We start from the raw sequence: 25,009 nt of genomic DNA, 5'->3' as shown, positions 1-25,009 counted from the left end.
ACTATATCCAACTTGAACATCTGGATTGGTCACCAAACTCATCAAGTATATTGGAAATTGAAATTTTAAATTATATAAAGTTTTGCATAATGTATTTCTTTCCCTATTATTTTTTGGACATTCCAGTATTATATGATGCACATCTGCACTTTCCCAGCAACATTCACATCTCTTATTATTCGTTATTCTAATACTACATAAACAGATGAACTTCACTCGTATAACCTACCGTTGTCTAAATATTTGATGTGTGAATCATTGTGTAGGCTCGTATCAAAGTTGGCCATCAGCGGTGCAATATACTGAGTAGCTGCTAACCATGAATGAACGTAATCTCCTGTGTACAAGAAACCGCCTGTGGCAATAGTAATATTCCTTACTATATGGCCATAAAATGGGAAGTCAAACGTCAGCTTCACAGTCTGTAAATATAGCAAGGCAAGTCATTATTTTAATGTAATACAAAAACATGATTACTGCTGACCATTTTTGTACTTCAACCCCAAATAACATATTATATACAGTTTAACGTGAAAATAATACAACTTTCTATGCAAATTTGATAGAACACACAATTAAAAAAAAAAGTGCAAAAAGGTGTTGGTTGGTCTTCAGGTACCATTTCTGGTTGTTCATCAGTGAATACAAGGAATGAAAACCAGGGTTGTTAAAAGTCCAGGAACTCAAATTCTAATGAGTTCTATTGGGTTCGTAACAGGACCGGAACCTTTTTTATTGGACAATTTAAATTTCGTCCAAGATACGTATTGTTTCATTTCAATATGGAACTTGCAATAAAAAAAAAGTTCCTGGACCATATTTAAATTGATCCAGAAGAAAGGTTCCCGGACCATATTTAAATTGATGCGGAAAAAAGGTTCCTGGACAGTTTCTCTCCTGAACCGGAATTGAATTTATTTAAAATTCCTGGACCTTTAACAACACTGACAAAAACATTAATAAAAGGTTAAAATGAGAAGGAAGGATCATGTTGATGAACATCAAGGTTTCTGCTTTCTACTACATGATCACACAGGCTCATCAGGACTGAAGCTACAGTTTAAAGTAGGACCCAAACCACTGCAGAATGTGCTTCCACCAGAGATCGAACCCAAAATCCATTGATTGCAAGGCAACAGCATTACAACTAGACCATTGGAGATGAATGTCTGACTCATGAGCGAAGGTCTTAATGGGGTCAAGTGCCCATATTTCGATAGGTTCCTAATTTCGGATACCAAGAAATTTCCACCTTAGAACAGCAGCGCCGAAGTGCAGATAGTGCCAACTAACACGCTACTTCGTCCCAAAGTTCCACCCTTGTGCGTGACCTTGAGCAATGTTTCTTTAGTGTGTGGTTGATATTTCTGACTTTTCCGGAGTTTTGATGTAATATTTCACCATCCAAACTTAAGGCCTACAACTGGAAGTTTAGTATTTACTCACTTCTGTCTAAATTTTATATAATCTTGAGAGATTCAGCAAACATTATTACGTAGTTTCAGTCACATTATTTCAGAGGGGGAACGCACAGAATCGCCATATTGAATATGCGACTGGGTTTCCTAATTTCGGATGCTACACAGGTACCTAATTTCGACTATCCGAAATTGTGCACCCTTTCCAAATACTCATTAGTAACCTTATCCGAAATTAGGAAATACCCTATCCGACATTAGGCAACCTTTTTGTCAGACTAAAAATATGCATACAATTCTTTGTTTCATAAAATATACCAAGTATTTCTTATAAATGTTAATATAACTTTCAGAAACATGAATACATATAGGTTCAATGTTTATCAACACATTTATGGCTTATTTTGTTTACGTTTAGGTACTGAAAATCTAATTTGAAATTAAGCATCCGAAATATGGGCACTTGACCCTAAAACCATTTTAACCATTTTGAGCCAGAAACAGTTTTGAAACATTGGATAACAAGGCCTTAGGACAAACCACTTGCACTTCTAATGTTTTTTGGATGTGTTTTGTCTCATTTTGTATTTGCGTCATACTTTGATTATTTGTATCACAAATTTAGTGTAAAATTTACATTTATATTAAGAAAAATGTTACATTTTTGTGTTGATAAATCAAAAGCATAACAAATATTTTCAAAGAAAATAAGTGATTTTTCCAAATCATTTTAATGGCATCTTTGGCACATTTGTTTTTTGAAGATAATATTCCAACTCTTTGGAACAACCTTATCAGGTGAGATAACATGGATGATAGAATGGTCACATGTTTGTGTTGATTCTTCTCTTTATTTCTTCCTTCTTCTACTTTTGTTCCTTGTTTCTTTCTCTCTCTCTTTCATTTCCTTTGCACATGCAGTTCCTCTAATATCCTGTCAAACAATAAACCTTGGCAAGAAACATTTTGAGAGTTTATTATTTGTTAGGAGCAGATTAACCTTTAAACAGCCAATGGGTCATATCTGACCCATAGAAAGTATAGGCGAAAACCGCCAATGGGTCATATATGACCCATGGTGCCGATTACAACATTCACGTGCTTTTAGGACCTTCATACTTGTATGTGAGGTTGTAAATGCTGACAGATGTTGAGATAAGACTTTGAAATGTCATGTGGAAGAAAACTCACCCCCTCCCCCTTTCTCTAATATGTTAGCTATTTTTTAGCCAAGATGCAGTATTGTACATATTGCATCATATTTCAGCCTGTATGAGAACTAGGGATTTGAAACAAGTTTCACTTTGTTGCAAAAGGTCTATTCTTTGAAAACAATGCAAAAGTTTGCGCCCTTTTTCCAAAATAACGGGAGAAGAGGGGGCGAACGCCACATTTTTTTCATTGAAATTTGGGGACTTGGGCCCTCCCAACACAGTTTTTCTCAATTGGGCTTTTTGAATTGTACACGGTCGGGTGCTCCGATGTTATTGCTTTCAAACAAAAGTTTTCGGAAGTAGACTGCTCAAATAGTCTCAGAGATATACTAATTTATTCTCTAATATGCAAATTAGCCATTTTTTGCCAAAATGCAGGATTGTACATATTGCATCATATTTCAGCCTGTATGAGGACTAGAGACTTGCAAGAAGTTTCACTTTGTTGCAAAAGGTCTATTCTTTGAAAACAATTCAAAAGTTTGCGCCTTTTTTCCAAAATAACAGGTGAAGAGGGGGCGAACGCCAGATTTTTTTTTCATTGAAAATTGGGGGCTTGGTCCCTCCCAACCCCATTTTTCTCACTTGGGCTTTCTGAATTGTACACAGTTGCATGTTCCGATGTTTTTGCTTTCAAACAAAAGTTATCCGAAGTAGATTGCTCAAACAGTCTCAGATATATAACGTTTTTCTGAAATAAGTGTAAAAATTTAAAAATAGCATGCAAAGGGCGCGGCGGGAGAGGCGTTACTTTCGAAAACCGGCTTGGCTGTTTAAAGATTAAAGGAATTTCTCAAGCTAAGAACATTCCCAGTCTATTGTCTGGTGATTTTCATTCTCAAACTTTGTCTGTGTGCCACTCAATTATTTAACGTAAATTCTACTGCACTGGAAAAAAAAAACCTTTTCTCCTTTACACTTACCGCTGCTCTACGGTGTGACTGTGACAGCATGTCATGCATTGTTGAATTCTCTGCTGTTAAATTCATCCAAAAGGATCGTCCAACTGCAGGGTTCACAATGAAGGAACTATTATAGTACTCATGATGATCCTGTAATGCAACCAGAATTAAACATTAATTGAAAAAAGAAAGATATTACAATTTGATTCACTTGGGGATAATGTCAAATTATTGCCAGCCACAAAAGACACAGGAATATGAATTTCTTTGTACAGCTTTCACTAATAGTTTCTGGATAACAACATTTTATACCAGGAAAACCAACTTACACAAGGCACTGGTGGGTTCCAAAACATGCAAACGGTGCAAAACACGAAAGGAAAAGGCATCTAACAACTGGGATCAAACACACAACCTTTTGCATTTCAATCAATAACCAGTGATCAGAACGCTACATTTTAAAAGTAGCTTCGCTACAACTACAGCTACTCTTCCAAAATGTAGCTTCGCTACAGCTACAGCTACATTTACCAAAAAGTAGCTCGCTACGCTACTCCTGTTCGCTACTCGCTACATCGCTACTTTTTGCGCTACTTCTGCATAAAAAACTTAAAAACAACGATATGGCTATTAAAAAAATCCCCTACTACTGGTAAATAGATTCTGTTATTCATTATAATGATTCCAGTCATTTGATAATATTGATAGCAATGTTACTTCAGTTACTTATTTTTACTACAGTTTTTGAGAATACCATACCTATGCAAGTGGCATATCAATTCAAATTTGATATATGAAAATTGCAATTAGGGTGTTACCCAAATTACATAATTATTACAATTATACACAAATAAAATTTGGTAGAATTAAGTATTTATGTTCACATCAACATATTTTTCTTGAGAATAAATATTTCATTATCATTCTTCCTCGTTCTCACAATTAGCCGAAAGTGGTAGAAAGCAACTATAGATAAGAGAATAATTAAATAAACCATTTATCCTCATTGTCATGATTGAGAGAAGTGGAAGAATAGATGAGGAGGTAAACAAAGGAGGACAAATGAATGGTGGTGGACTATATCAAAGCGGGATGTACCTATGAAATGCAAGAAGGTAATATGTAACACATACTATGTGCCAATAATTACGTATGGAGCAGAGACTTGGACAATGACATAGAGAGACAAAGAAAATATGCAGGCAGTGGAGATTAAATTTTTAAGGAGTCTTTTGAGGAAGACTAGAAGAGATAGAATAAGAAATGAGGAGATCCGACAGACAGTGGGTGTAGTGAAGCTTCAGGACAGAATAGATCAGACACAGATGAGATGGTTCGGACACATGAAGAGGATGAATGCAGAAAGACTACCGGTAAGAGCTTACAATGCACAAGGAGTGGGAATAAGGCCAAGGGGGAGACTGAGATGTCGGTGGAAAGAGCAGATAGTGGAGAGTGTTAGGAGACAAGATTGGAACACCTTGGAAAGAGAGGAGTTGTGAAAGACCAGGAAAAAATGGAGAGGCTTGACTTCTATGCAGACCCAGCCAGAGGCAGGAAACAGCGAAGGATGATGATGATGTCATGATTAGCAAAAGTTACAGAAAAGTGACGCAAAAGTAGGAGAAATACATAAATTTGAAAACTATGTATATTAACTAAAGAAAATTGTCGTTTCTGCAGGAAAGTCAATAACTCGTACATACTTTTTGCAATATCATAAAATTATTGAGGAAACTGTCGTGTAAACCTGAGTGTTCTAAACGTATTGTAATTTTAAAATTTGTGAACAAATACTATCTCGAAAATAACTGTAATTCCAGAAACTCTATCATTCTTGTAACAATAATTTCTTGCTGGTGAGATCTTATATACTGACGATGATCAATGCTGTTAACGTACTGAGCCATTTATTGCTGGCACTATTCTCTTGTCAGTGCAGTGGAAATTCCATCGCTCGTTTTTGCACTGCAAGTTGTGTCTTACACAGCAATTAATGACATTTTGGTGTCTCTTACACCATGAATATCCACAGGATTTGTTCCGGGGGTGACGCAAACGAGGCACTTTTTTCCAGTGGTGCATCAAACGAGGCATGTTTCTCCCCAAAATAGCGATACAGCCAAAAAAACATAGCTGTTAGCAGGAATATATTCATATATGTCACTTAGTTATCTGGATATCTGAATTCTTCAGATACTAATTAAATAAATTACGCAGATATCTATAATCTACAATCTAGATAATCTGTATCTCCATGTAATAGACTGTCTTTATGAACCTCCTGCAACATTAAGGGTTATTGTCGATTTTTTTCTGACACTGTTGCCACATTCAAAATTCACCTCAAAATGCCAAGAAAAAATGTAGCTGTAGCGAAATTTTCGCTACAACTACAGGAATTTTGTAGCTTCGCTACCGCTACAACTACAATTTTCAAAATGTAGCGTCGCTACAGCTACAGCTACAAATTTTGTAGCTAGCTACAGTAGCGACGCTACAAGTAGCTCGCTACTTCTGACCACTGTCAATAACACACTATGGATTACATCCTTTACTCAGAACTTTACCTCACCACACCTGCATCACCAGTGAGAAAATATGAAATTATTATTAGACAATATTAAAAATAATAAAATAACCTCTATTACTCTTTACAAAGTATTTTGCAAAATGCTATACAATCTGAACTATTTGTATACAGGGTGTCATTTTAATGGCACCCACGGACCACAGAACTGTATAAACAGGACATCAAAACAAAACAACTTTTCTCAGTAACATTTTTTTAGTTGATGCATCACTTAGACTATACAGTCGTTCAAAAGAGCCCGTTTTGGCACCTGAATGCTGGCAACGAAACACAACATTTGATGGCATTTGTGATGTCATTTCCTGTTTTGAAGCAGTGCATGCCACGGTTGCCAGGAACACACACATTCTTTGAAAAATGACATAGCTACAATGAGCCACATTATGTACGGTAAAACAAAGCAAGAAAAACATGTTCAATAACCCAAGGGGAAGTGAATTAACGATACGAAAGATGACAGAAAAATAACGTATTCAAAAGGAAGTGGTAATATTGGATTTTGTCTCCGTCTAAATGTCAACTATCTGCAAATCTCGTTGCCAAGTTGGCATCTACAATTTAGTCTATTCACTTGGTCCTTCTGATACTAGTTGTCTGTGACACACTGAACAGTTGACAACATAAAAATGAAAGAACTCAAAATTCCAAAGGTAAGTAAGATATAAGTGAGGGGAGGGAGAATGTGGAGGGATGGTATTCCCCCAGCTAGCATAATTTTAGCACAGCATCCCTCCAACTGTCTCATTGTCACCATGTTAAACTATAGGATCAACAACCGAGCTAACTCCAAGTGTCGACCAAACATCCCCTCAGTTAACATCTTCCACTTCAAGTGCTGATATAATATATATTCAGGGCATTATGAGGCAAGTGGCAAAAATGGTTGAAAATACAGGGATATAAGTAGTAGTAAAACAAGCTCTCTGACGACTGTGCTTAACTTTGCACCACAATACTGTAGTTTGCAACTGTGAACATGGCAGTATATTCGCTACTGATTCATCATTAGGTTGTTACTATGGTTGTACATGCTTTTGCCGTAATGTACAACGTGAACCTAAAATACTTCCGTTATCAGCAGCACAATACCTTAAGGCATGTATCAGGATACAACCCTTTATTTATCAACCTTGCAATGAGATTTGCAAATATTTGACATGTTACCTGGGCGTAAACAGCCAGATGTAAGTTGTAAGTTCAATAAAATTTGTTGTTGATGATATTTGACATGTAGGCTGAGACAAAATCCAATATTACCACTTCATTTTGAATACGTTTTCTACCATTTCTCGTATCGTTGGTTCCAGTGGCGTGCAGTGACATTTTGCGTTGGGGAAGCAGATCCCGAAAAATTAAGAAAACCAAGAATTAATTCCTTCTACTTGGTACATTATACTGAAAAAATTAGCACTCTACCTGATATTGTTTCCTTAATGTCTCTAAGGAGAAAGATGAATGTCCTGGCACAGTTATTCAATCTTCAACTGGTCTGTTGTGAAACGTATTTAATGCAACAGACAATCGTGGATGATTGAAAAAATTTGCACGGTTTTCACATTTTACAATATTCACAAATCCACTTCGGCGCTACGTAGTTCTTTCCGCAGAAAATAGTAAATAATGCCAACAAGTTGCCCCCCCCCCACACACTTTTTGCCACTTTTACCCTTGCACTATGATAAACCTTATCTACCAAGGGAAAGTAAACTTTCCTTCCTCCCTCCTCCCAATCCTTAGTTTTGGAACCCAATTGCTGCCATTGCCAACACTAAAGTTTTTGAAACTTTCGGTTTCCAGTTCCACATAACCATTCAAACTTCCCGTAGTTGAAAGGCAGTTACATTTGAAGCCTTTCTCTGCCAACACAATTCAGGAATATCTGGAGTTGGACGTCAACTTTGCACTTCTGATTTCACAACACACACACTGGCACATAGAGAGAGAGGGGGAAGAGAGAGATATATATGTGCAAAAAACAAACAAATCAAATAGAAATTCACAGGTCCGAAAAACCTCGCAAAGCACTCGTAAAAAATATGATCACGGCCAGTGAGTGCTACCAACTGTATTTGGCGGATGTGTCTATGGATGTGGTAGATGTCTTAATAGAGTGAACGCTCTGAAACGTTCATCTTCAGATATAATATGTCATACGTATGTAAGCAAAGTACTGGGGATGGACAAAAATATGGAAACACCTGGTATAAAACAGGTAGCCATTTCAAACATGATTTGCATCTGAATGGTAGGTGGCGCTGTGGTCACTGGCACTTCCTGCAAGGTATACACCCTGGCCAACCTGACAGATGGACCAGTTACAGTTCAGGGACCGGTCCGTGCAGTTTATCGTGAATCATGTCTGAGCTGACAGAGTTTCAAAGAGGGCAAATTGTGGGTGCGCATATGGTGGGAGATTCCGTGACGAAAGTAGCAGAAATGTTTGGTGTATCAAGAGGCACAGTCTCGAAGATCATGACTGCCTACGAGACTTCCGGAAAAACCGCATCAGCGAAGCACCAGCATGGACGCAAGTGTGTGTTGCGTGACAGAGACAGACGCACATTGGGTAGGATTGTGACCAAGCAGAAGATCACCACGGTGGTGGTTCAGTGATGATTTGGGCAGCCATCTCATGGTATTCTGCCGGACCCATCATCAGCCTGCATGGACATGTCACTGCCAGGGACTACGTAACCATTTTGAGTGACCAGCTGCATCCCATGGTGCAAACTTAGTTCCCAGATGGTGATGTCGTGTTTCAAGATGACAGAGTCCCTGTTCATACAGCTCACATAGTCCAGGACTGGTTTGATGAGCACGAAGATGAAGCGTCACATCTGCCATGGCCTCCACAATCGCCAGACCTCAATATTATTGAGCCCCTGTGGTCGGTTTTGGAGACCAAGGTGCGAGCCTGCTACCCACCACCATCGTCTCTACAACTTGCAGCTGATTTGGAGGAAGAATGGTACAACATCCCTTTGACAACCATATGCAACCTGTATTTGTCCATTCCACATCGACTGCAGGCCTTTCTGCATGCCAAAGGTGGTCCTACTCGATATTAATAAAGGTAAAGTGCATTTCTGCAGGTGTTTTCATATTTTTGTCCATCCCCTGTATGTTTGTGTTTCGCTTGTGCTTTTGAAACTTTACAGTATTAAAATTTAACTCACTTGGTTGATATGCTACAATGCTGGAAGTATACTTTATATGTGGACATTTAATCGTGCAGTTCGCAACACTGAAGACATCAACCCACTGCTCCGATGGCACTCTGGCTTTCTTTCAGGCCTTAGCGATTGGAAAACAAAGTTCCCCTCCATGTAAAGTACCCTCTCATTGGTGGTTTCAAGGTCGCCTGTTTCCAGAACCGAGCACTGCTTCCATTCCCTTGGCAGCGTGATGGGTCGCATGTTTTGCCAACATGCCACAAGAGGGTGTGGATAGCCACTTTCCCTCAACACGCTTGAAGGCAGGGAGAGGACTACAATTCGACAGACTTTGGGATGGTCCCACATCGAAAAAGGACTAACTTTGAAGGTAATAGGAAAGAAATAATGAAAAATGAAATGGTTGGTTTGCTTCCTCCTTCCCCTGAGATGACTGCTGGGCTTCTGGCGCTGGTAGATCATGATAACCTGGATGTTTGGTCTACTGGACACGTTCCTCCCTTTGTTTTGCAGTTAATAATGTGGTTAGTAGTCAGTCAATTTTCACAAAATTTATGCGTTCCTTGCAACACTGCCGTGCACAGTTTCACCACAGGAAATGTCGTCACAGATCCAATCAAATGTTGTGTTGGGTTGCGATCATTCAGGAGCTTTTTTGAACGACTATAGCGCTGAAACAACGCACCAACGAGAAATATGTTACTGAGAAAAGTTGTTTGTTTTGATGTCCTCTATACATTTCTGTGGTATGTGGGTCCCATTAAAATGACACCCTGTGTATATATATAATTGCTTCCTAGTATTCTATTGCATTTCACAATATCTATTGTGTACTTTGCAAACCCTGAAATTAAATCTTACTCTAAATGCAACCTCTGAAAGCCTTGTTGAGGTGCCCAGTATAAAATGTCATTGTGCAGAAACTATTGGTGAACACTAGCTGCTTAGTATAGTTGCAGACATGACATTTTAAAAATAATTCTTGAAGCTTTCCTGGCGGCGAATATTGAAGAGGTTTTCTCGGGCAATCAGCCAGGTGATTTCCGGAAAGGCTTAGAAGCTTTCGAGAGCTAATGTCACCTTCAATTACTTCAATCTCTGAAGATGAGAGTGACGTTAGCTCTCGAAAACCTTCCAGAAATCACCTGACTGATTGCCCAAGAAAACCTCTTCAATAAAATTTTTACTTATATATTCTATATTTTTTTATTTTTAAAAAAGTAAAGTGTTCCCCTTTGTTTTGCACCATGCCGGCAAATACGGCCATGGAGTTAGGGCCACACACTTTCTTGATCATGGCCGAAAGTGGGGGTGATGTCATCAGCACCAAACCCCTGGATGCCTTTACTGCCCAGAGTTCCCTCCTGGGTGGGTGCCGGAAATGCTTGAACAGGTGGTAAAAATCACGGTTCTCCCCTGCCAGAGAATGAATCCGGGTCTCTCGCATGGTAGTCAGATGCCCTAATGACAGCTACCACGGCTCTATATTTTTTATGCTTTTCATTATTTTATATCCATGCAATAAAAATAAGTGCAAGAAGATTACACTACAAAATATTAATATATTTTTGTGACACTTTCATGCGCAAGGAACATTTGAAACCTTCTAAATTTATGATTTTCATAAAATGTATCTTACATTTTCTTTAAATTATGCTGTAATGTACTTGAACCTTTTCTTTACTTGGGTATTATATAGCTATGTCATTGGGGCAAGACATAACCTATAATTTTTTTTAGAAAGGGCCAAAAATTCTTATAGGAAATCAAATATTGCACAATTTAAAATTAACAAAAACTGTTAGGTGCATAACTGTGTGAATTGTTTTAGTTACATTTTAAATGAACACAACAAGAAAAGTTTTATTAAATACAAGGGGTGATCAACTGAAACCCGTTTGTTCCATGTATTATTGGTATAGTGTGTAGGAGGATATTGTTTGTCCAATAGTGTGTAATGGCTAATGTCCCTGTGTGTTGGGTGTAGGAATGTTGTTTATACGTGTTTACGTTTTGCAGGTATAATGAGTGAAAGATGGCGTTCAACATCCCCAATCCATCCAAACAGAAGCAGCATGCTGTCATCCAGTTTCTGAATGCCGAAGGTTGTCAACCAGCTGAAGTGTACCGGCATATGAAAGACGTGTATGGTGATGCATGCATGTCCAAAACAACAGTGGTGGACTGGGCAAGAATGTTTCGGAAGGGGTGTGAACAAACCACTGATTATCCCCGTCCTGGTCAAGCCCATGTTGTTGCCACAGAAGACATGTGTGAAAAGGTGAATGCGGCAATATCTGCAGATAGACGCATGAGTATTCGATCCATAGCGAACGAGTTAAACATGGGTTATGGTACTGCTCACAAAATTGTGAAAGCTCTGGGTTATCATAAAGTGTGCGCGCAGTGGATACCCAGGGTATTGACGGAGGACCAAAAGTTGGAGCGTATGGGATGCTCCATTGAACATTTGTCACGTTACCATTTGGAAGGTAACGACTTCTTGCTGCGCATTGTTGCTGAGGATGAAACTTGGTGCCATCATTTTGAACCGAGTTCAAAGTCTTCCACTATGCAGTGGAAACACCCCTCATCTCCACGTCCCAAAAAGTTCAAGACGCAACCGTCTGCGGGGAAAGTTATGGCATCTGTGTTCTTTGATTGCCATGGACCATTATTGCTCAATTCCTCAACTTCAAGGAACCAGGACAGTCCATCAACGCCGCATGCTACTGTGAGACCTTGACACAGTTACGGAGAGCCATCAAAAACAAAAGGCCTGGTTTATTGACAGCTGGAGTCATTGTGTTGCATGACAACGCACGTCCACACATTGCAAACAAAGTGAAGGATTTGTTTCAACGATTCACGTGGGAAATGTTGCGACACCCGCCCTACAGCCCTGACCTTTCACCTTATGACTTTCACATCTTTGGGCCTCTAAAGAAGGCTTTGAAAGGTCAGAGATTTCAGTCTGACGTTGAAGTTCAGCGCGCTGTGCGTGATTGGTTTGAGATTCAGCCTTCGCAATTTTACATGGACGGCATTTGTAAGTTAGTGACACAGTGGGACAAGTGTCTCAACGCTCATGGTGACTTCTTCTGAACAATATTTTTACTGAGCGCTAACCATAGACGCCTCTAGACGAATTATGACCACTGAACGGGTTTCAGTTGATCCCCCCTTATAAAATAAACACATTGAGCAGAAAAGAGGGGGGCAAGGGGGGGAAGAGGGGGGCTCACCCTGGAAAGATTAAGTCCACCAAAAATTACATATTTCACACATATAATTTCATGTGTTAATTAATCCAAGGGTGTTGCAAGAACATGATAATTCCTAAATGAAGTATTTTTTTTTAAAGGGACAAGACTAATATAGCAGGGGGGTGCCTTGCTTGACCCTTCCTGGAAAACTTAATGCATATGTCAATGGCAGTATCTTTTTCATTGATTCAGAATTAGTATAGTTTTCTCAAACTCAATATTCTAGGTACTTAATAATAGCTCCCAAATATAGACAATCCTGTTCATTTTGCTATCACTTTAGTATACTTAAAAATACTTCTCTTACCACTTGTTCAGTAGTGATATTGTGTTCATGTAATGTGACATTGGTCAGCTTTTCTGGGAAGCCTGGCAGATCATCTTCTTTGGACTCCTCGCTTGGAGTTGAAGTTTCAGGTGTTGGTAACACTGGTTTGCTGGTGGTTGTGCTGTTACTTGTACTGTTTGAAGATGTTCGATTTTTATCCAAATCATCTACTTGAGTCTTATTCGCAGCACCCTCTGAATTGGTTACATTACTGTCTGTGGTGTAGGAAACTGTACTGCTAACATCAACACCCCCTTTCACTGTAGTCTTAACACTCGCATTTTCACTTTCTGATGGATTTTTCACAATTGTGTGCATCGGTTTCTTAGTACTTTGGTCCTTATCATTTTCACTGGAGTCACCGCTCACTGTGTCTCTCCTGCTCAATAGGTGAACACTTTCCTCACCACCTTCAAGTCCTACAAATTCATTTACATGGCTGCTTGATAATGATGATGGCGATCCTACATGGTAACTATATGACTCTGCAAAGGAAATGGAGAGAGAGCATTAGTGAAGTAACAGCAAGACAATACACAAGATTCAATTATAACACCATTAAGCCTTGTTCCATGATATGAAAAACTCAATATGCTGACCAAGGCAGAAATTTATTTTATTATAAAACATAAACTAAACATAACGTTTCAACCTTCTAGCAAGGTCTTCTTCAAGGTTGAAACGTTATGTTTAGTTTATGTTTTATAATAAAATAAATTTCTGCCTTGGTCAGCATATTGAGTTTTTTTTACAAGATTCAACATTATAAAAATAACACATATCCGTTTCCTTGTCTAAAGTATATTACAGACTGGAACACGGTGTAAGAAATCTTTTAGTGTGTGGGCAGATGGGATATACTGATTTTAATTTTCCTATTTAGTGTCACTTTTCTGCCACTTTTGACTAATCACGACAATGAGTGATCATGTGATGAAGTGTTACTCACAAAGAATGCCGATGCCCCCGCCAGGATTCAAACATGGGACACCTAAGTTCATAGCATGCTGTGATAATTACTCCCTCATGGAGGTCGGCACACATACTGATAAATTGGGTTTGGTAGGTATAAATACTGTATTCACCGCATAATCATAACAGATTTTAAGCCAAATTTCTTTTTGCAAAAAGTAGGTGCCACCACTATGCACGGCTTTTTTAAAAACAAAATTGTGGCAGTATTCCCCGTACTTAAAAATAATGTATTACTATGTCTGCTGTCTTGGTGCAGAATTAAGATGTATGGAATACTTGCAAATATACATTAAAACTGAATAGTTTAAATCGATGCCCATCATTTCTTCGTGAGAATTTAGTGAACATTTGTCCAGTCTGAAAAAGAGAATGAGCACATTACTTGCAAATATTTTTAATTTTCATTATTTTCGTCTATTATAAATGTCACACTTGAAAAAAATTTAATCATCTGTATCCAAAGTTTCAGGACATAAAGTAAATTTTGGACTGAAAAAACAGGGTGTGATGATTATTCGGTGAAACCAGGCATGGACTTTTTATATGTTTTAACTCTATGTACTCACTCACTCACACTCTCAAACTTTCCTTCTCCACACACACACACTTTCCAATATTTATTTCTCAACCACTAGTGTAAGGAGGAGCTGTCGGGCTAAAAGCCCAAAGCCCCTTCCGGAATTTTGAGAAAATCAAAATTTTCAAATGAAAGCAAGTAAAGATCTCGGGGAAAAACTACGGTAGTAAATGTACAATTTTCATATTTGTTTTTGAACAACTTATAAAACAAAGGTTAAAATGGTAGTTTCATTGTAAATCTCCCCCCCCCCCCCCCCCACTCTGCAAACACAGCTATGTAATATTCACTCTTTTCGATTCCAGCTCCCTCTGAAAGAAAATTCCGCTTACGCTAATTCTCATTCCAGTATTGGAAAGTCAATTGTTAAAAGTGAGTTATTTCAATTAAAATGTAACTAGATCACCCTTTTTGAAATGTAACTTAGTTAGTTACAGTGCATATAGCACCGTACAATGAAGGCACATTTAGGGGATGTGAAGATAGGGCTGGGTCACTTTATGCGGGAACAAAGCCGGAAAAATTCCGACCTTCGATCACTCACCCTGAGAATCGAACTCGGGTCTCCTGCATGGCAGTCAAATGCCTACCAACTAGACTACCGTGCCGCTCTGATGGAGCAGATAAAATATTCAATATGGCTAGTGGATACCACTTTGGTCCTTTGAATCACGCAATCTGTCTCTTTAGGATATTCACTATGATGAGGATGAATGATGCCAAAGATTATTTTTAGTTCACTTTATGCACAGACAGGCTAGCCATGACTAGACCTACAGTCTACAAGGGAGCATCTGAACTGCTATGACCTTGATTACAAGGTCATACTATGTCATCAGGAAGTCCCAGGATGAATGATGATGATTAGATGAAACTTATGAAGGACACACATAAAGCAGCTCCATGACCACGCCAGGCAGGTCCATAGCGATGGGTAGGCTGAAGGGGGGGGGGCATAAGCCTAAAGCGGCATTCAAACTTTCTTCCTTTTTTTTGGCCTATTTTTAGGATAAAGTCAGAATATGCTATGGAGAAATTTACACATGGCAGATGTAAAGTGAGAAGCAAAGGTGTTATAGTCCACGTACTTGCTACGTTAAAGACCGGCCGGCTTTGAAGTCAACGGAGCCCTCCCACCAGCTGCAACAATCACATTCAATGCACAGTGTTGCCACACATCTACTCTACGCCACCTTGTCCCTCCGCGCACAAACACCTTCCCACGGTCTCCACATTGAAGTTGCAAAGTACGGCAACAGAATATCCGCAGTCATGTGACTCCATGTGGAGTACGCGAGCAGAATGACAGCTGCACACATTGGCTGAAGGTTGAGTGTGACTGGACGAAAGCAACTTGCCCGCTATTTATCCCCACCCACGTTCGTGGTGGCAGCTTTCTTCAGTTCTTCAACGTTAACGAAGTAAACGCGTGGACTATACTGGACCCTTGTTCCTACTGAAGTGAAGTGACCCCTAGATAATTCCTTTCAGGGTTGTTAAAGGTTCAGGAACCCATACATTCCAATGGGTTCTATTGGGTTCCGCTGCAGGACCGGAACCTTTTCTCGCACAATTTAAATTCGGTCCAAGTTGCGTATTGTTACATTAAAAAAAGGTTCCTGGACCATATTTTAATTGTTCCTGAAAAAAGGTTCCTGGACCGTATTTAAATTGATACGGGAAAAAAAGGTTCCTGAACCGAATTGAAATTCATTCTGGAAAAAATGTTCCTGGACTGAATTTTAATTCATCCGGATAAAAGGTTCCTGGACTGTATTTAAATCGATCCGGATAAAAGGTTCCTAGACCCAATTGAAATGCTTTAAATATGAAAAGGTTATACACTGTCTGGAACTCATTTACGTTTGCTGATTTCCTCTCCCAGTCCGGGATTGAATTTATTTACAATTCCTAGACCAGGGTTGACCGATCAAAAGTTGCATTCTAAAAATGTCCGCGAGTACGTTTTACATTAGAATGTCACACTGCGGTTGTAGAAAATGTAGCGCAGGGAATAAATCAAAACGCTGTTGTTCTCTCGTGGGCCAGGTTCAAAAACTCCCTTGTCGAAGAGTTACTGTACTTAACGCAATGGACTATATTAGTGTGGCATCACATTGAGTTCAAACAAACCCGCCACGTGTTGTTCTGGCATCTGATCCAGGAACCGCAGCCAATAGGAGCAGTTGATGAGGTAACGTGAGGCTGCTGTGTTCCCAGCAGATATCACAACAGGTACGGGCAGTGCTGCTACTACAACCAAGTGAAGGAACACACGCGAGAGAATGGGGCTACATGGAGAAGGAAAACGTGACTGTATCGTTTGTGTTTCGCCCATTTCTAGTTTGTACATTAGATTCTTGAGACAGCCAGCACCTTTATTAGTCTTTCATCATCACAAGTGGATAATTGTTTATTGTCAGGTCCGTATTCGATACAAGTTGCGTATTGTTTCATTTCAATACGGAACTTGGACCCTATAAACTGATTCGAAAAAAAAAAAGTTCCTGGACCGTATTTAAATTGATCCTGGACCAAATTTAAATTGGTTCTGAAAAAAGGTTCCCATACCGTATTTCAATTCTTCTGGGAAAAAAAAAGGTTCCTGGACCGTATTTAAATTGATCTGGAAAAAAGGTTCGTGGACCGAATTGAATTACTTTACAGATAAAAGGTTCTTTACGATCCAGAACCTATTTACGCTTGCTGATTTTCTCTCCTGGACCGGAATTAAATTTAATTAAAATTCCTGGAACTTTAACAACCCTGCTTCCTTTGGGGGATCACCACGTGAAAATAGGTGTCACTCAGTACATGCTGTTCCCTGTTCGACCAAGAAAAGATTTCCATCATGAATTCTTTTCGATTCAAGAAGCCGATATGAAGCTCCAGGCTTACCTTGTATGAGTATGTGTGTATTACATAAAATCCTGATTACAAAATTGTTGCCATCCGTCGACTTTTACGAAGTTTTAACCTTATTATTTTTAATGCGTTTTTTTCGTTTTCCGATTTCAAAATTTGTAGGATGCATCACAAATCAAGGCATAAGAAGAAAATAACAAAGGGCTCGTATAAAATGTCGATGCATGGTAGTGCGTGAAGAGTAGGTGGGAGGGGGGGACACAATCCTGCCTAGGGTGCCAAAATATATAGCTATGGGTTTGACGCCAGAATTCGTACCTGGCGGGGGTGGACACACAAAATCCGCCGCCCACTGTGGCCGGCACGCGAACTTGCAAGCAAGGCCACACTGCACAAGCGACACAGTTCTCTTTGCATTGGTAGCCAAGACCAGCCACTTTACTCTCAAGGTTGACAATTTAGCTTTATCAGGATGGCCAGAATAGCACCAATAAGGTTAACGACCAACTTAATCTTTCACGCTTTCCTGTACCCGTATACGATCGTAGCAACCCTGCTGGCAGTACATTCGCCTCGATCGGTGCCGCAATTCTATTCCTTATGCAGATTTTTTAAGGGTGAGCAGATACCACTTTAAACCGATACCGATAGATACTCTTACCGTTTCCCACCGATACCCATACTTGAAAATTGTAACAATTAAAAGTTGTTCAAAATATTGATCAATACCGGTGTGCAACAATTTACCAAGAATTTTACTTTAAAATATTCAAGGATTACGTCAGAATATTGTAATGCATTTTATGTAATCACAAAATCCAGTTCTTCACGCAAAATAAAAAGAAAGTTGTAATTTTGCAGAATTTTCAGCATAATTAGACTCCGCGAAAGTGTCGTGCGGCATTCTTGCGAACTCTGCGAGACCAAAATGGCGGGAAAATATCGGCTGGTATCGGTAAATAAATTTCAAACGATACGTCCCGATACCGATACATCGCCTATTGCCTATTTTGAGGTGGTGTGCCTATTTGCAGGATCTAACCTGGAATGGCTCTTTAGGTATTTTCTTTATTACACTCGCTTTCCTTCGTTTTCTTCTCTCAACAGTCCATAGTAGAAGGTAATATCTTGTTTTGTGTTTCGTCACCAATTTCATCTAACCATCGTTCCGCATCATCCTCGCGATTAGCCATAAGTAACAGAAAAGCGACGGAAAATAAGAAAATCACAATGGAATTCAAAAAATAAAATCAATAAGGGTGTATGTAAATGATTAAGAAAATTAATAACCTATTCATGCTTACAGCCTATTTTCGTGTCTCAAGTGCTACCATCATCATTTTGGTTTCCTATTTGGCTGCCTATTATACTGTTGCAGGCTAAAAAGACTCCGGCGCCTGAGCTCGCGGACAGTATAATCCGCTGTGGGGCCTTGTGTTGTATCATCGTCCCTGCATCCATTACATCTTATCACCATTCACCCTCATCGGACAAAAAGGGGGCTGTGACCCCCACTAGCTCACTCAGTACATCATTTTGTATATGTGAAAGGCGAGATTAACTTAAAATCTGCACCCTGGTTGCAAACGCTAAATCAAGTGCAATGAATGGTTCGATAACAACGTAGCATTACGGAACTCGCGACCTATATTTATTTATTTATTTATTTATTTTATTTAATAGAAGATTCCAAATACAGCGTTAGCCATTTTACATTGGAACGTTTTTATAGAACATAAGGACAAAAAAAATAATAACATAATATAATACATCAAAAATAATAACATAAAAAAAAATTACATGTGGTTAAAAGACTTACATATTTTTTGCTAACTTTCTTCTAAAACTGTTCAGATTTTCAAAAATGTCTATTTGGCTTCCTAGATTATTATATTCACTGGGCAGTCTATGGAACAGAGAGCGCTGGATGAGACACAATCTCGGCTTCTGAGAGGCAAAAAGTTGAGTGCTTCTTGTTGAACGGGCAGGCACACGAAAGTGAATTTCCTGAAGAAGGCGGTCACTTCTGAGGCTGCCATTCACTATTTTATGTAGAAATATTTGGTCAGCCTGTCTATGTCTCTCTTGTGGAGTTTGGATATTTAACATTTGCAGGAGGATGGACTTTTGCAAGTGTTTTGTGGACGGAATTCGGTGTCGAACAATGGCCAGGAAGAAATTTAGGACGGAATTAAGTCTATCTGAATTTGAGGGGCATGCCATAGACCAGATCGGAGAACAGTATTCAATTTTAGGTGACACAAAAGATTTGTAAAAGGTGCTGAGGGCAGTCAAGTTGTTTATTTCCGTGAAACGATAGAGAAGACCCAGCATACGCATTGAACCCCTTGTGACTGTAGAGATGTGCTCAGAAAAGGAAAGTTTCTCGTCAAATATGACGCCCAGGTCCTTTTGTGCGGCAACTCTTTGAACACAATTATTTCTTATGAAATATTTAGTATTAAATGTGGTTTTCTTTAAGGAGAAGGTCATCATGGTACATTTTTGAGGGTTGAGTTTTAAGTTCCATGTAAAAGACACCCTCCTTTTTCAATTATTCTTGAAGAACGAATGTTTGCCGATGTTTGGAAAGCTACTTTTTACAAGTACGGATTTAGTTCTACTGTTTCTTTACTCAACATAACGTGTTTCATAAACTAATTGGGCTTTTTTTTCATTAATGACTACCAATAAATGAACACTAATTTACTTAAATATAAAAAAAATATATAATAATAGTACAATTCCAAGTAAGCCAATACACTTGATGATAAAGATTGACATGGTATGTCCACGATGATTATTCCGCGTTCTTGCTGTTCTAAAATTAATAGAGTTGGGGCACATGCAATGACGGTTTTGGCGATAAAAGTAAATCACTGTTATGTATTTGTGTTTTTCTTATTTACCGTATATTTTCTGCCAATTTTGGCTAGTCGCGACAATGAGAATTGAGTGATGATTAGATTAAATTGATGCAGGGACACTCACAAGGGACACCCATGCTCAGGCCGGGAGTCGAACCCGGAAACTTTGGTGGCGAGATCGAAAGTCGATCATTTAACGCTCTCAGCCACCGAGCCGGCAGCATTGCTCTAACAATTCTAAAATTCATCAATAAAGGCGATTCTTTCATGTGAATTTTTGAATCAAGATATTGCAAATCTGTGACTGCATATTTTTTCCCACATGTAACCATATAAAGACAAGAAACTCTTGACTGCAGATGGTTTCCTTCGATATGAAACCGTACAAATACAAGAAACTCTTGACTGCAGATGATTTCCTGCCATACGAAACCGTATAAAGACAAGAAAATCTTCACTGTAGAAGATTTCCTCCGATATGAAACCAAATAAAGACGAGAAACTATAGACTACAGGAGATTTCCTTCCATACGAAACCGTATGAAGACAAGAAACTCTTGACTGCAGATGGTTTCCATCCACAAGAAACCGTATAAAGACAAGAAAATTTTCACTGTAGAAGATTTCCTTAGATATGAAACCGTATACAGACGAGAAACTCTAGACTACAGACTCTTCACTGTAGAAGATTTTCTTCAATATGAACCCGTACAAAGACAAGAAACTCTTAACTTCAGATGGTTTCCATCTACAAGAACCGTTTAAGACAAGAAAATCTTCACTGCAGAAGATTTCCTTCGATATGAAACCGTATAAACACAAGCAACTCTTGACTGCAGATGATTTCCTTTTGTAAGAAAGTGAATAAAAATCGAATAAAAAAAATCCTGACTTTAGAAATCGCATACGAAACTCAAACTTTTGTTATCAGTTACTTGAAAAAAGTAACTTCCAAATAATGAGTTTCTCTTCATTTCGGGAGACTAAAAACAAAGGCAGTAGCAATCAGTGCACCACAACTGTCCCCATAACGATCTACCACTATTGCTTTACACACGCGATAACCACTGACAGAATGGCATTTTTTTAAATACGTGGTGACGTTTTTTATCCAAGGTTCACAACCGAACACAATGTAGCGTGGATTCGCACGTGAGCGAAGAACCTCAGTGCATTTGTATTCATGCTTAGTTAGTATACGTCACGGAGGCGCCAGCTTCCTGTGTATCGCTCACGCTTTCTAGGAAAGCCGATTTCGCCACAAAACCGCTTAGCTACTGCATGCACGTTCACTCAATACCAAAAGCAAAAGTTGGGGCATCGATTCTGATGGAGTATAGGGATGTTTATTTAAGGCGAAGAGTTACAGCTTCGCACCAGGTATGCATTTATTTCAATATCGTCCGAATGGGTACTGTTACTGAAGAGAAAAAAAAACAGTGCGAGAGAGAGTGAATTTCTCTCCATGTTGCAAGTGGATGCGTTTTTTAAAAATTGATTATTAAGCTATATACGATCTGTAAACAATATGAACAATAAGTATTTACAGAATCCCATGTCGACTTTTCCCAACACAAACAAAATATTCAACCAGTCCTCTTTCCGTTCATGTGTTTTTCTACACCATCGGAAGTTTGATATCCCCACGAAGTGCTAAGTTTTCTCCCTCTCGTACAAACATCCAGCGCACAGACCTCTTTCTCCACAGCTCGCCGCGGGGAAAGGTCGGTGGGGGTGAGCAGTTTCGAATCCTCGCGTCTGGTTGGACATGGGAACTGTTCCTCATGACCTTAATAGGGGAACATGTTCTACCATCTTTTGATGTAGCCTATATCAGTGGTTCTCAACCTTCGTGGGACCGCGGCCCGGTAAATGTTATTTTTAAAAGTCGATGCCTAGATCCCAACAATTTTACTCGTAAATAGCTATTTCTTTAACTTATGCGTACCCTTATAATTAGCTAAACATTAATAGATACATGAAGACTAATAGTTTGTGTTAAATTAGTTCTCAACCACTAGATCTGATGAAATCTTGAAGTTTCATTGGCATGTTGAACACCGAAAAATTACAGTTGTTCAGAATCAGAATATTTCCACAGCAAAATATTTGTTAATGAAAATTGAAAATTGCTGCGCAAAGTAGAATGACAAATTTCTGGAGAACTACACGAGGTCCGGGGTCCCGCAGTTGAGAGAAACTCAGGGCTGGCTACATGACGTTCATTTTCGTTTTAGGGAAGATTGGAATGAAAAAAAACAGGGGTGCAGCAGTCGCACTACCAGAAGGTGACAAGGCCAAGCGCCTGTTACCCCCGTGCAAACAAGAAATACTAGATGATTAAATGCTCTTTTTCCCCCAAATATGCATTTTTGTATGGCAGTTTACTGGCAAATTAATATGACCCCCCTCCGTCCTCCTCTGCTTCCCCATAATGGTTTCGGGGCATTGTACATTTCATTTCTATCACAGGCAAGAGTAAAAGCCACCGGCGCCGTTAAGAGGGCCCGGGGGCACTGGCCCTTCCGTGTCTCTTCCTCCAAATTCTTTATTTAAAAAATAAAATCTCTAGTTTTACCCTATCTAAAACAGCTAGTTCAATATTAGCCCGTGTTTGAAGGGGGAAGACATGCGACCAGTTATCCTTCAACTTGCCTGTAAACATTGAGCTGGACCTACAGTTTAAAGTGAGATCCGAACTCCTGTGTTCCTCCTCCGGGTATCAAACCAGAGACTCCTTGACTATAAGGCGACGACGTTAAGACTACGTCATTGGGGAGACCTAAGTGCAAACGATGGCGCCGATACGGTGCCCCAGGTAAAGGGGTATTCTCAAACGATTGAACTTGTAACAAATTAAAGGACTTTATCAGCAGTCGCAGTTTTAAAATTAAAAGGAAATGATACATTGACACAGTGGCACTTGTTGGCCTCGACCAACAGACTGCAGATGCCATATGCTAGAAAGTGTTTTGGAGACTGGGGAGCAGATGGGGCTAAAAAGTGAAACTTGAGACCTGATAGTGAAATTTCTCTTACGGTTCGTCTCGCTACAATACCCAAGCCCCATTAACGCACTCATCTGCATACGCAAATGAATGAATACTCAATTAAAGTATCACCTAGACCTTGGCATTAGATGTAGATTGAACAAAAAGATTTCCAAGGCAATAAATCAACACAATATGTCAACCTTACGAAAGCAACTTCCCTGCATAATATGGAGTCCTTGTACAACTTCCAGCAAAATTCTGTCTCAAAAGCAGTACAGCTCCTTCCCAATTTCACCTTAATTACGTCACCAAATCATCTAGCAAGAACTGGGGCACTGAATTCATATGTTGTCTTCGGCTGTTCATGATCAATTATGGCACCCGTAACCGTCTGTTAGACTGAATGAGGTCACAGATTTCGTATGATTCAGAAGGTATTCGAGTGCGTAAAACATTGCAGATTACGTAACGTGAGAAATATCCGTGTAGATGGCGTAGTAGTTGTTAATGTTCGCCTATATAAATTAACCTCAAGGTTTATAGCAATGTAAGCATTTTAGCTGTTCTCACCATGGCGAGTACTTTTATTTTGTTTACATCGCTTTTCCATCTCCGTGGGATAATCGCTACGATGAAGTTGTAAGGTGAATTGAAAGGAACGAACGTGCACAATGAAACTGTCGCTTGAGTGGCGGGCGCTCAGACTGGACAGTGTTCTCAATGACGTGCATCGTGTCACCTCGGTCTGTGCGGTGAATGCTTGCTTATGGACTGACTGGGTCGCTTGTGACTTTTACTTTCCTCAGACAGACCTTCAATTTTCCCCAAGTGTTTATCATCCCTGTTGAGAGATGACGACATTGTTTTAACTAATGTTTTTAGCTTTTTGAGAAGAGCGGGTCTCTTTCTCTGAGGAAGTCTTTAGTGTAGCCTTACCTTTTTAATGTATTGTGTTTGACCTGTGCAGATCCCATTACAACATTGCACTTTTAACCTTTCTCAAGGAACATTTTACACCCCTTTTTTAACTATGAGGTGCCAAATAGTCATATGTGTCGATGCACCCAATTATTTTAAAATTCATTCATCCATTCACTTCGGCGTGAACACCACCATTCGCGCGTCGTGTTGATTCGATCTGAAAGCTCCATGTTCGATGAATGCTTTCCTTGGGAGCTCCCACACCGAAACGACATGCGACAAGCATCCTTTCTGTCATAAAGGTAGCTTTCACACCAAAGTGACTGGTCACAGGCGATAAGCGACATTGGAAACGAACCCTCAGTAATAAATGCAACCTTCCGAACCGAAGGCTTGCGTGTAGCACGGACTGGGAAGTTTTCTTAATATCGTGCAGCCTCGGTCTGTTTCTAGCGCATGCGCGGCTAATGTTTGCTGAAGAAGTTCGAGGCTAATCGGTACTGGGTCTACAGTTTAAAGTGGGATCCGAACCACTTTGTGCTTTCAGCGGCTATCGAACCCTTGATTACAAGGCGACGACGTAGCCACTACGCCATCGGGAGGCCTGAAGGGCTTTGGGTCGCTTGTCACTTCAATGTAATATTGTGAACTGGGAACGATTTATTTGGATTAAATGGTAGGTTCTGTGTTGGTTCTTGATTTTCGTTATTCTGTCATAACTATAAAAATAACAAACTTTCTCCTCTCTTGTAACTTGAAATTAACGGTAACAATTTTCAAGGATGGGTCGAACCCACTTCCGACGCTCATGAGCGTGAATAAGACGACTTATTAACGTTGGAGGAGTTTCTGCACTTGACGGAATGTCTTTCACATTGTAACAGAACAGCATCATCACTAGGGCTTGGAAGTTGAAG

At 39.5% G+C, this 25,009-nt stretch overlaps 1 protein-coding gene across 1 annotated transcript in view; it reads right to left on the bottom strand.

Moving 5' to 3' along the window:
* Positions 1-25,009, bottom strand: part of l(1)G0289 (plexin domain containing lethal (1) G0289) — a 104,027-nt gene that overhangs the window by 28,490 nt on the left and 50,528 nt on the right. The window contains exons 2-4 of the mRNA XM_083132176.1: positions 12,874-13,379; positions 3,556-3,684; positions 230-422 (exon numbers count right to left, since the gene is read on the bottom strand). Coding sequence (XP_082988302.1) covers positions 230-422; positions 3,556-3,684; positions 12,874-13,379 — 828 coding nt within the window. The remainder of the gene's footprint in view (positions 1-229; positions 423-3,555; positions 3,685-12,873; positions 13,380-25,009) is intronic.

This window comes from Lepisma saccharinum, chromosome 12 (assembly GCF_977018435.1).
Source record: "Lepisma saccharinum chromosome 12, izLepSacc3.1, whole genome shotgun sequence".
In the NCBI taxonomy this organism is placed as follows: Eukaryota; Metazoa; Arthropoda; class Insecta; order Zygentoma; family Lepismatidae; genus Lepisma; species Lepisma saccharinum.
This window is presented reverse-complemented; position numbering and strand designations above follow the sequence as displayed.